The sequence below is a fragment of the Mixophyes fleayi genome, chromosome 1 (assembly GCF_038048845.1).
Source record: "Mixophyes fleayi isolate aMixFle1 chromosome 1, aMixFle1.hap1, whole genome shotgun sequence".
Taxonomy (NCBI): domain Eukaryota; kingdom Metazoa; phylum Chordata; class Amphibia; order Anura; family Limnodynastidae; genus Mixophyes; species Mixophyes fleayi.
In genome coordinates this window covers 386555579-386569276 of record NC_134402.1, presented here as the reverse complement: position 1 = coordinate 386569276, position 13698 = coordinate 386555579, and the positions used below count along the sequence as shown (strand labels likewise).

Genomic DNA, 13698 nt, shown 5'->3' with positions numbered 1-13698 from the left:
AAAATTTTATATGTGCCAATCTGGGTCTTCTATTTCTGTACTATCTGTCATTTGTTGATGGCACAACTGTTAAGTATGTTACCTTTTTTGTCTCTGCGGTTTCAAAATAAAAATTTAAAAAAAAAAGAAGAGACAGAGTCTGACAGCCTTCTGAGTGGGTCCATAAGCAAGGTAGAAAACTTAGCCAGCTGGGAGCATAGCAGGATTATGTCCATTTGTAATGCCTGTAGCATAGATGAGTCTGCAAAAGCTGACACAGGTGTGGCCCCAGCGAGATCCATGAGATTGGGCTGGTTCATTCTGTCACGGCTCTCAGGTGGATTCCACAATATTAATGTACAGAAACAGTAATGCTGGTAAACTTAAATATTTATTGTGAATACAGACAGGGTGGATCTCAGTGGCTGAAGGGCCAGGCAAGGGATGAAACAAAATGTCCAGAAATAATATGCAAAACAAAAGTCTTTTAAACTTGCCAGGCTCCAGAGATGCAGAGTGAAGTCAGAGTGAAATCAGAGTCCAAAGTCCAGGTAATTATAAATAGCAAAATCCAAAGTTGTAACATAAACAGGGTTCCAGAGCTGAAACACATGCAGATATCCAGAGCTGTAACACAAACAATGAACCAGCCGGGAATGATTGCCACGGGTCAGTCTTTATGGTCTGATGATCAGCATAACATTTAACAGCTGAGTGAGGACACAGAATCCACATAGCGGCCACTAGTGGGTAAAACTCAGGACTGCACCTGTAGGGACTTAGTGCAGAAAAGCGTCAGGCCATAACACTATTCCAGTGAGTGTAAAAACATATGTCCAGGACCTTCAGCCATCAATTTTGGCACTGCTTGGGTAGTCAAAAAAAGATCTGATGCAGTGCTTGTAAATGGAATTGCTGTTTAGCTCAAATTCTTTTGCATTAGTTTGCATTAATTTTGAAAGGGTTAATCAGAAATAACAAACAGGTTCGTACCAAATAATATAATATATTGTAATATGACAAACTACCTACTTGAAAGAAAATGATCCCTACCTCCGGGAATAACACACACGCAAACATCAATCCCTGTCTCCTATAATCACTATGAAGAGCGCTGCTACATAAGAAAATGAGGAGAGGAATGCCAATAGCAGTGTGGGAAAAAAGTGATTTTTATTTTTAATGGTTTTATCGCATTCTAAGCACACTATTTACCTACAAACTATCTACTTCACCATTTTGTAAACTGCAGGCTATCATTTCGCTAGGGATATGGGAAATTTCTTCATAACAAAATATGTATAAGGATCTTGGCTCTACTGAGCTGATAGCATGCATTCTAATGGATATTGGGAATGGCCACAAAATTGTTCTCCATATTTTGACTAAGTATAAGGTGCATTGAATATATAATATGAATGCTACAAACATGTACTTGTACAATACTACAACTTTTACTACAAATAACAGTAAATTGTACACAAAGAGAAACAATATGCAGTGTATAGTACTTTCATGTTTATTAATGTATATAAAATCACAGTACAGGATATTTTCCAGCTCTTTATCTCCACTAATGGAACACTCATACTTGGCCACAAAATGATCATGTTATGTTCAGTTCCAGATAGTGAAGCATATTCTTTTAGGGAAATAAACCAAAATTTGAGGAAAGCTCAAAGACTGATATAGCACTAGGTCAACACTTGCACCCTGAGAGGACAAGCCAAAAAGCAGGGAAAGAATAACAAGCCAGATTGCAAATCGCCTCCTTAGGTTTATAAAACATTACATAATCTTCCATAGCAAGCAGTGTATGTGGCAGCAAGCAAATGAAAACTGATGCACAGGAAAAGTTACAAATAGTAATCAAGTTACTTTCTAAACTTTGACAGAAAATGACAGTTGCAAGTGGGGGATATACTAAAGGTGAATTTTATATATGATAAGATTATTTTTAGTGATCTACATGTCGATTTTGCCGATTACCAAATCAACAGTTTTCTAAAACTCCCAAAAATAAAAAGTCAGACATTGCAAAATTATTGAATCACAGAGATATCCGTGTTAACTACAGAACATAGGGAATATATTATGGATCCATTTAGCAAATCACTGTTGAAATCACGTTTTCAATTATTTCAAGCACTTGAGATTGCTTCAAGACCAGTGAGATGAGCTTTTACAAGAAAAACTAAAAACAAAACAAAAAGCAACCAAACAAACTTTTATGTGTTACGGCTGATCCGGACCAAGTTGTATGCCCCTCTCAAATCAATCAATTTTGGAGAAAACGTTGGCTTGCTTAAGCTGATCGAAAAGAACGGAAATGAGGCAAGGGGTAGGTCTTTTTCACTGCAATTCCGTTCAGGCTCCGATAGTCAATACATGGTCGAAGGCTGCCGTCCTTTTTAGATATGAAGAAGAAGAAAACAGCTCCTACAGATGATTTAGATGGTCTGATGAATCCCTTTTGTAGGTTCTCCTCCACATATTCATCCATGGATAGGGCATACAACTTCCCCTTGGGGAGCTTAGAACAGGGAATATGCTCAATGGAACAATCATAGTTCTCTATGAAGGAAGCGGATTCTCTTCTTCCTCATCAGAACACATCCTGGAACTCCTGGTAGGGTAAAGGAAGAGTTTCGGAACAAGGCAGAACAACCCGGAGAGGTAGGGTCAAGCAAGTCGATGAACAGGCCATGCCCCCAAGATCTCCCCACTACTCCAGTCAATAGGAGGATTGTGGAGTTGGAGCCAAGGAAGCCCTAAGATCAAGGTCACGGAGGAACAGGGGATCAGGAAGAACGAAAGAACATCGGAATGGAGAGCTCCCACCGTAAGATGCAGCGGTGGAGTTTTCGGGAGGAGATCCTACCACCAGTCAAAGGTCTACCATCCAATCCGCAGACTGTAAGTCCAGAGTCACAGAGGGAATGCCAAGTGCTTTGGCAAAATCCACATCAAGAAAATTACCTGCTGCACCACTATCCAGAAAAGCCGAGACTGAAACAGACTTGTTTCCATAGACGATTCGAGCAGGGATGAGGACCGAATTCTTGGAAGAGACCATTTGGAGACCTAGGCGTAACTCTTCCTTTACACCTAGGCCTGGTCTTTTCCCGCCTTGTTGGGGCAGGTACGCATAAGGTGGCCCTAATTACCACAGTACAGGTAAAGAAGCCCCAAAGAGCGTCGCCTAGATATTTCTTCTGAGGATAGGTGATATACTTCCAGCTGCATGGGTTCAGATGAGTCCTGAGAAGACCGGAGAAGGGCATGACGGTGAGGAGTCTTTCTCTGTTTTCCGCTTTTTTATTCTGCGATCGATTTTAATGACCAGCTGCATTAGTGTCTCCAGGGTAGGTGAGGAGGGATTCTGGACCAAAGAATCCTTTATCTGCTCCGAGAGGCCAAGGCGGAACTGACTCCGTAGCGCGGGTTATCGACGGACCAACGCCTAAATTCGGCACAGCAGTCTTCGGTGGTACGCCACCCTCGTCTCAGCACCCTTTCGTCATACAGGAGACCAAGAGCGTTGAAAAAGTCATCCGTAGGCTAGGGGCTAGACTGAATGCCCAGGATTGTGGATCGCCCTGGAGCAGGGAGATGATTATACCAATCCTCTGCTGTTCCGAGCCAGAGAAATGAGGTCTGAGACGGAAGTATAGCCTACAATTTTCTTTGACGTTCCGGAACAGAGCCCTATCCCTGGAGAACCGATCCGGAAGGTTCAATTTGGGCTCAAGGGCCGGTGCCAGGGTTGCTTGTGAGGCCTTATGGTCATGACAATCGGGACGTCACTATTTTATAGAGTTTATAGACTTAGGGTTTAAAAGTTTTAAAAAAGCTTTTATAGTTGTGAATGTCTCTACTTTTTTCTCTCATTATTTTGCTATAATGGACAAGGGCTAATGGTGTGGAAAAGTTATCTCAGAGGGTTGAGAAGCCATTATCTAAGCCACAGCACCTGAGGTGGGTTGGGAAGAGCTCCAATGTATTTTTATGTAGTGCCGGTTGTCCCTGGGGTGGGTCTGTCTTTTGTAGCCCCCCAGAGGCACCAATCCTGTACTAAACAGCATGCAGGCTCTAAGTCTCTCTAATCAAGCTTACATATTCCTGGACCAGTGAAAACCCGTCCATTTATAGATTGGAGTTCAGAAATGCTGGCCAGTCCAGCGCAGTAGGAGTTCTTGCTCTTTTCCACTCAGCCATACAAATGCAGCCTGCGACACTGCTTGAAAACGCCCCCAAGGGGTTTACACCTCGTTTCTGCTTACAAACGTCACCAGGGCAGGTTGTCACACGCAAAGGGGGCATTTTATTGCAAACATTGCTATGTAAGAACAAGCACATTGCTGCAAAACTACTTTCCTTTAAACACAGGCATAGATTACCATGTCAACATAATGGCAACTGGCGGTGTAACATATCACTCCTGCTCATGGGAGGAGTTTGGCATTTTGTTGCTGCGGGACAAAATATTTATGAGCTTCAAGCAGTGATGATGGAATGTGGGTGGAACAACTCAGTTTAGGAAACAAAATAACGACTTTTACACATTATACAAAAAAACTGCCAATGTGGTGCTTCACTAGGTGTGCAGCCAAATATGAATCCCTGAAGACCCACTAATACTTCAAACTTCAACGTATATTAGAAAGATGGATACATACATATGGCGCTGCCTTCACGCACAAAAGGTATATGCCGGAGGATGGACAGTCTTCAAATGAGTCTATGCAACGCTGCCTTCACGTACACTTCTTGATGGTTATGAACGGACTTGCACAATAACTGTCCTTGGTGATTCTCTGAAATATAGGGTATTTGCATGCACAAAAACAAAAAGAAATGATAGTGCAATCTGTCTTAACACAATCCATCAAAAGACATATAACTGAATGTCCAGATATAATCCCATGTGCAATTGTGTTACACAACACCCTGTTTTTCACTCGTGACACCTCCCTTTCGGGTATATGCTTACTCGAACACAGCTGTGATCTCGCTCTCAAAAACTAAATGGATTTCCCCTCGTCATCAAATTCCACACTGACGATCTTCCTCACTCAAAAATGAAAGAAGCAAATCTAGCATATTACCCTTTATTAAAACAATGAGGGTAAAAACATACAAGTGAACCCGTACCAGGGTAAGTTGATGAATTCGTGTACAACAAGGTAAGTGTATCACATTGGAATCCTCTCACCGCCGCGAATGACATCCATCCTTCACGCTCTGTCGGGTCCCGCTGTCCTCCAAATAAAAACCAACGCGTTTCGACTTATGGGTAAAGTCTTTCTCAAGGTAATATGTAACGAACCATGTCATCCTTTTATATCCATATGCAATATGATGATGATCCCAAACGGAGGCTTGGATACTTCCTCCTCGTGATACTTCCGGTTTGTCCTTCTTTCCATTGCGAGGCTTGGGTACCATGGCAACATCGGAAAATCTGCTACATACTTAATTGACTAATACATAGTATCAGCTGACCTAAACAATGCTTTGCATATGCATTATCTTACATATCAGTAATGACGATCTTTATGGTTGATGTTTCCCTCGGAACAAAACGGAAAAGGGGGAATATGTCAATGATCATATGCGATGCGCACACTTGCTAGCATACATAATTCTAAAACCATAAAAAATATATAAAAAAAATATATACATAAAACAATACATAATCTTCAAGAGATGACATCTAGAAAAAAATAGTGAGCTCAGAATCGACATTGTGCCTTTTGGGAATAAAGGTATCCTAAATTACACACAAAAAAACAATGTCCTGTCTAAAATGATGGCGTCTAGAGAAAACATTTTAACTCAAAGTCAGCATTATGCCCTTTGGGAATCCAAGTATCCAAATCATAGATCCATCTCATCTCTGACTTGGACAACATGGAAAGGGTATCCTTAGGTTTCCAACTGGGTTCAATTTTTTGTAATCCCCAGAAACCTATCACATGTTTGTCTGAGCAAGAGTGCTGAAGCTTGAAATGCTGGGACAATGCATGCGTTTCTAAGCCCCTTCTTATATTGTAAAGATGTTCCCGTAATCTTGTTTTAAGGGGACGAGTTGTTTTACCTATATAGACTTTCTCACAGCTACATTTGATGGCATATATTACATTGTTGGAATTACATGTTATAAACTGTTCTATATGGATCTCTTTGTTGTTAAGAAACAGAGTGGAAGTTTTATTATGTTCAATTTTACAAGTCCTACATGCTGCACACTGTGCGCACCTGTAAAAACCCTTAGTTCTATTAGATGTTCTTTTATCTTCCGGCAAGTGGCTCCTAACAATCTTGTCTTTTAGATTGGGGGCCTTCCTATACACGAAAGTGGGTTTGTCAGGAATGAGGTCTCCTATTGTTGCATCTTTTTTTAACAGATACCAATATTTGTTGATGGTCTTCTCTATTTGTCGATAATTAGAATTATAATTGGAAATGAAAGCCCATTCACATTTGTGACTTTTGTTGTTTAAATTCCTATTTTTTGGGATCAAGAGATCTTCCCTTTTCTTTTCTATTGCTACCTTCTCTGCATTCTCTAAAGTCCCTTTCATGTAGCCCTTCCGACTGAAATTGCCTTTCATTTCTTTGATTTGTTCCTGAAATACCATTTCGTCCGTACAATTCCTTCTAACTCTTAACATTTGGCTCAAGGGGACATTCTCCAGCCATAGACGATGATGATTACTATTGTAATGAATGTAGCTATTGATGTCCGTCGGTTTATGGAAGGTTTTGGTCTGTAAAGTGTTACCTTCAACATAAATAGTGATGTCAAGAAAATAGACACTAACCTTGCTCCATTGAAAGGTTAACTCAATGTTGCATTCATTATTATTTAGATGGCTGAAAAAATTCTTTAAATCCTCCTCTGAGCCACTCCAAACAAAAAAGACATCATCTATGTATCGGCGCCATGACACCAGGCTCGCCCCAAAACTATGCCCTGACCAAACACAATCCTCCTCCCACTTGGCCATGAAGATGTTGGCATAGCTTGGGGCGAATCTGGTGCCCATCGCAGTTTCCGACACATTGCAGATAGTAATCATCTTGGAATCTGAAATAGTTGTGTAGCAGTACAAATTCTATTCCCTCCATAATGAAACCCTTTACTTCCTCCGTGAGAGATGTTTCAGACATATTTTGTTTAACTGATTCCAACCGTATATTATGTGAGATTATGGTATATAGGGACTTGACATCCGCTGTAACAAGAATCTTACTATCATCCCAAACTATTTCTGATAGAAAACTCAAAAAGGCAGTGGTGTCCTTAAAGTTGGACCTGGCCTTTTGTGCCAATGGCTGCAAGTAATAATCCAGGACCACCGACAAATTGATGGTGACTGACCCTGATCCCGACACGATGGGCCTGCCTGGAGGATTCTCACTATCCTTGTGTATTTTGGGTAACACATACAATACCGGGGTTCAGAAGACAGCAGAGATTGGCCAATATTTACAATGAAAAACCATATCCACCATACAAGCTTACTTTATACAAGAAAGCAACTTTACAGGTGTAAAAATACAAAGTGAATAAAAATGTTAAAAAGAAAAAATGTGAACTATGCAATACAGACAACTCCAATGCCTTATATAACCTGTGTTTTAGTAGAAAAATTGGGAGCTGTTCAAAAATGAAAGTAGACCAGCCTTTAAAAGGTATGATTTTACTTTTGAAACATGCGCATTTCTATCTGGTAGGGATCCTCAAATGATCAGGAAGAGCATTTGCAAAAGGTTAGTATTCCCTTATGTATATTGCATTTGAACCATATATCCAAAGAATATGTGCTACGCCTATGCATTTGCATCTTTGAAGCTTCAAAAATGAGCATTAGAAGGTCCCTGTACCAAGCTGGCTGCATACATAAGGCTTTAAAATTGCAGATAGATTCAATATTATTGAGTATATATTAAAGTTCCAAATGCCGGAACTTGTATGAATAGGGGAGATGCAGTAGAATAGGGCTCAATGATTACAGTCATCTGTATTTTCAGCCCTGCACCACATGCAATCTTGGCAGTATTAACTCACTGTATGCCCATTATATACAATAGAGAAAATTTATAAGTTAAAACACAAACAGAATGAATTAAGAGACTCACCTCCATGCTAGGAGTACATGGTTGGTCATCACTATTCTTAGAGTGACTCTGTTCTGAACCAAAAGTTTTGGTTTGGTAGCAAGTTTTAGTCAAGTATCCTTCATCACTCCCCTGCATAGAAAAACAGAAGACAAATAATTTTTGTGGGAATATTTGCGACACATTTCATGTCATCTATGTTTGTTCTCTGCCTGGTTACATGTCTTTTATTCTATGCAAGGCATTGTTTTTGCCTGTAACATTCCTTACAACATCTCATATTGAAGTTTATAGCCATTGCTGTGGTGGTATTGTAGACCCTAACCATGCTGATAAAGTCATATATAATACTACAGCATCAAGTGGGATTTGTAGAGCCTTACATATATTGCAACTACAAGCTGCACCAGTAGAGATATATATTTAATAACAAAATAAAATAAGGAATATCTAAGTGAGTCTTGCATACATGGTAATTCTATAAATATTAGCAAAAAATAACATTTTATTGACAGGATAGCCATATTTTTACCATCTCACCTTGGTGACACCATTCATATTCTGGACCTCAGCAGCAACATTTTGCATGTAGTCCTGCTTATTTTATGCTATCCATAATATCTCACATCTGGACCCTCTTCTATCATCTATTTTAAAAGATAAGGGGACTAGGATTGGGACAATAAGGGGAGGAGATTCAGTTAGTTTAGATGGATACTGCCAGGGATGCACGTAGGGGCGGGGGGGGGGGGGGGGAATGGGGTTACCTAGTCTCTGGAAACCCGTCCTGCCTGGTGTGGCTGACTTTTATTTTTTTCTCCCCAGCCGGCGCGGGTGTCCCGCGAGCGGGGGAGGAGCGCAGGTGAGCCGCGAGCAGGGGAGGGGGGGGGGGGGCGACGATGAAATCATTGGTGGTCAGTGGCAGCAACAGGCAGCCTATCGTGAGGCTGTCTGTTGCTGATTGGTCTCAGACAGGAAGTGCTCAATTCACTTCCTGTCTGAGCAGTAAGGAGCGATGCAGCAGAGGGCCACTTAAAGGGAAGTGAGAGGTGTGTGTATGTGCTGACAAGGGGGCTTGTGGCAATGTAGTGTGTGTGATGCACAGGAGGCTTGTGGCAATGTAGTGTGTGTGTGTGTGACGGCACAAGGAGCTTGTGGCAATGTAATGTGTGAGGTAGGTGGTGTCTAATTAATGGGTGTTATTTTGTTTGTGTGGCTATGGTGGGGCAATTTAATTTAATAGTGGGGTTGGTGCAGACTTATTAATGTAGGGTAGAATGATTCATTTAATGTTGGGGTGGTTTGGGCGCTATTAAGTAAATGTGTGGCAGAGTTTTGGGAAAAGGATTGCTATTTCTTAAAAGTGAATGTAAGTTATTTAATGTATGGTAGGAAATAGGTTTATTTAATAAATGTGACTACAATTAATGTTGGGGTTGTTTGGGGGAAAGAGGTCTTTTTATTAAAGGTGAATACAATTATTTTACAGTCAAGCTGGTTACAAGACTAACTAGTAATAAAATATTAGTTATTTTGATTTAATGTCAGACTGCATAGAGGCAGGGAGGCCTACTGTGTTCATTCACTGCTGGTATTTCTATATCTCATGTACATATTCTATTTCCAAACAGCGACCCAACATTCCAGGATCCAGACAAGCACAACGGAGCTTAGGACAGGAGCAACAGCAACAAGTATTGAAAGCAGGAAGAACAGGTAGGAGAAAGCAGGACAGTCTGCCAACTGTCCTGATTCTGGTGGGGCAGTCCTGAGTTTGGGGACTGACCCACTCAGTCAGGACTTTGTCCCGACTACAGGGACAGTTATGTCCCACTTCACACTGCTCTGCTCATGAAGGGGGAGCTGCATGCACCTAACAGTAGTGCACGCAACATTGCTCGTGTATTTAAAGAAGGATTGGAAGAGTTGGAGAGCTACCTAGCACTGTCTAAAATTATAGCAACGCCCCATGCATGCTGGTCACGCCCACTGGTGGTGTGCTGTGGAAACCCCCCCTCCTCAAATCCTGTGTTTGCCCCTGACTGCCTAGACTATTAGCAGAATGTGGTGTCTGAAAACACACAGGAAATTCTGCAAAAACCATAACAGAACTATCTTGTCTTATTTACAACAAACTTAATAGGAAAGCAGTTATAACTACAGTTTAATATTGTAAGTTTTGGGGTGAAAAAAATACATTGCTCAGTTTTAACCCAATATACCACTGCAGCTCTATTAAGAGCAATGTATTATCTTGGCACTCCATTACAAATAGATGAAACTCCTAATCTGAAAGGGTTCTAATATAGATCAAATGTAAGAATCTGTAATTTGAGTCACTGTAACATTACTGTTCTACCCGTGCATGAATCAACCAATATATTTCCACATAGAAAGTCTGCCAAGTGGTCAGTGTCTGTTCTGTCAGAGAAGCACCCCCCCCAAACATACAGAAGAGTGACAGAGAGCATTATAGACCTATTTAGTCAATTAGAAATACTCAAAACTATTATATGTTTATTATTTAGCTTCCTTATACACAGGCTTTCCTTAAAAAAATTGTGGGCAAAAATATTGGCACCCTTGCACGTTTTTTTCACATAACTCGCAATTTCCTTTAAACAGAAGGTGAAATTAATAACAGTATTTGGCCTCCACAATTCTTAGTCATGTTAATATAAAGAACTTTAGTTTTTGATTCTGAATTAAATACTGTATTTCATTTTAAATCAGAAAATTAAAGGAATGTAACTTGCAAAATTATTGACACCTTCGACTTAATATTTGGTAGCATAGCCTGTGGTCAAACTAACTGCATCAAACTGCTTCCTACAGCCATGAATAAGCTTCCTGCACCTCTCCCCTGACAATTTGGACAAGCTGCTCCAGTTCTCCCAGATCTGTAGAGTGCCTTCTCCCAATTACTGTTTTCAGACCTCTCCACGTATGCTCTATGGGATTTAGATCTGAACTCCTTGCTTGCCACTTAAGAACAGTACAGCTTGTTTTGCACCATTCCTAGGTGCATTTTGAAGTGTGCTTGGGGTCATTGCCCTGCTGGAGGACACCGGACCTTCGAAATAGACCCTGCATTCTGACACCGTGTTGCACGTAGCATTGCAAAATTGCCTGGTTATCTCCACATTTCACGACGCCATGCACGTTCAAAACACGCAGTGCTAGATGCAATACAGTAACCCCAAAACATCTTGTCTCCATGTTTGACTGTAAGGAAGGGCTTCTTTTTATTTTGCTTTCAGCAAACATACTGTTGATGTGCTCTACCAGAAAGCTCCAATTTGGGCTCCTCTGTCCACAGGACCTTCTCCCAGAAGGAATTTGGCTTGTTCAGGTGTGTTTTGACAAACTAAGGCCGTACTGTCTTAAGTCTCTCTGAGCAGTGGCCTCTAACCATACAACACCCTTCAATTGCGTTGACAATGGATGATGCAAGCTGAAAAAGTTGTATCTTGTGTCTGAAAGCTTTAATCTCTTTAGCAGTTGATCAAGGTGCTTTGTCCATCATGTGAAAAATCCTGTGCTGCAATCTTCAATCAAGTTTTCACTTTTGAGAAAGGATGGATTGGCCATTGGCCTTAAACGTCCTAAAAACAATATGTACGATGGAAACAGAAACATAAAAAGGTCTCTGGACATTGTGTTATAGCCATGAGATTGTACCCAAGCATGGACAACCTTCTGTCTGATCTCCTTAGACAATTATCTGCCTTTCTTTTCTCCATGCTCATTGCAGTACATGCAGTAACTCAAAACAGGACAAAAAGTAATTTTCTCTATTAAAACTTGTTTAATGATTTTTATATTGCAGGCACCTGTAACTCACCACAGGTAAGTTCAGTTCCAAAGTATAAGAGAATCACCCGATTGAACTCTAATTATTTCTAACTACTGCTAAGAGGAATCTTATTTTGTCAGGCCCATTTAAAGAATTTATGTGGGGATTAAGCTCCACTGTAAATGTTTGTTTTTTGTGTTTTATTCTATTGTAAGCCAAAAAACATTTTTCATTTCATCAATATTCTAGAAGAAAGTGTACCAATATTTTGGCCACAACTATGTCGGATAGAAGCTTTACTTGCACGTTAAAATCAAGCAATTACATAAAAACATTTCTATTATTAAACACAAACAAGTCATTAATTTAAAATGAGAACTATTTACTTGAATTAAAAGGTCATGCACAAGCTATTCAAGACCGAAACTGCAAAAAAATAAAGATATTTCGGATGACTGGAGCCACTGTGTTCCAAAACAACAAACATAAGACATTGAAAATATCATAATAAAAGTAGTACTGATATCCACATATTTCTATTTCTCAAACAGAGCAGTTTATTATCCAGGGGTTCCACAAATAACGGATGAGGCAAATAGAAAGTGAATTACATTTTTTTTTTTTTATTTCGGTTTTCTTTATCTATAGCTATTTTATTTGTCACGGAGGAATACACTCATCTCCTACACACAGAGCAGCCAGCAATTCGGTGGACTAAACAAATAGTAAGATACTAGGAATTAGTGTCATTGTACCTCAGTAATGGCACTAGTACCTAATAAAATGATGGGCTGCACCAATATTCTTTAGAATGTATCAAAAAGCTTGTCTTCATTGAATTAAGGCAACAAACTGTTAAAAGGCAGATTGTTCTGAAAGTAGATATAAATATTGCAATGATAATAAACTCTCTGATTTTTTCCTTTTTTAAAAATAACTGAAATCATACTTCATCTATCAAATCAACGTATGCAGCAGTATGAGCACTTTCCTCGTGTTTAGTTACAGAAGCATGTCTAGTCATTGTTAAGCACATTTTAACCTTTTCAAGATGAACATCTCATGCATTTTAGCCCTTCACCTGCCCTTCATAACTAATTGGCTATCAGCCAATATTTATGGCAAGGGACGGTTAAGTCATGGTTGCCATGGCATCTGGTATTCTGTAGCTTTGTAAAAGAACAGAGCGGTAGAAAATGGCAACAAACATAACTTAAACTCTCTCTTTTAAATCGAAAGAATTATCAGTGTTCCTATTTACTGTAACTTTTATCAAATGTTACATACGCCAATGCAGTAAATATATTTAGAGAAAAACAAATGCAAAAAACATTTACACAGTGCGCATTACCTCACAGTTTATCCAGCAAGACAGCAACTGTTATGCAAAGGATATAGGGATAAGGGGGAAACAAACCGCACCAGGTATTAGTTTAAACTTAGACCTAAATAGCCAAGTATTATGAGTAGAATAAAAGGGTGCACCCTCCACTAATGTACAATAGTATCCAAGGAAAAGAAAAGATAGTGAAAACAGGGGCACTCCTTTTATGTAGAATAAAAATTAACTTTTTTTGTTATAAATTAAAAACAAATGAAGGATATAATTAGGAGCGAAATATAGACAAACATACATACAAAAAAAAGTTTAAAAACAGTGAATAGTGATTAAAAATACAACTATTGTTGTATTGCTCCACGTTGCCCATAGAGAACTGGTTAAAATAATTGTTGTCTCCACATTCAGATTAGAGCCAATGTCATAGGAGTGTCTAGAACAAGCTTTAATATTGTTG

The 13698-nt window shown here is 39.7% G+C and overlaps 2 protein-coding genes across 3 annotated transcripts in view; one reads left to right on the top strand and one right to left on the bottom strand.

Annotated features, from left to right (window-relative positions):
* LOC142097997 (uncharacterized) overlaps window positions 1–13698 on the top strand; it is a 1069021-nt gene that overhangs the window by 485139 nt on the left and 570184 nt on the right. The window lies entirely within an intron of this gene.
* Window positions 1–13698, bottom strand: part of ATG10 (autophagy related 10) — a 105598-nt gene that overhangs the window by 59984 nt on the left and 31916 nt on the right. For both annotated transcript variants that reach the window (XM_075180365.1, XM_075180375.1), the window contains exon 3: window positions 8128–8238. In XM_075180365.1, coding sequence (XP_075036466.1) covers window positions 8128–8238 — 111 coding nt within the window. The remainder of the gene's footprint in view (window positions 1–8127; window positions 8239–13698) is intronic.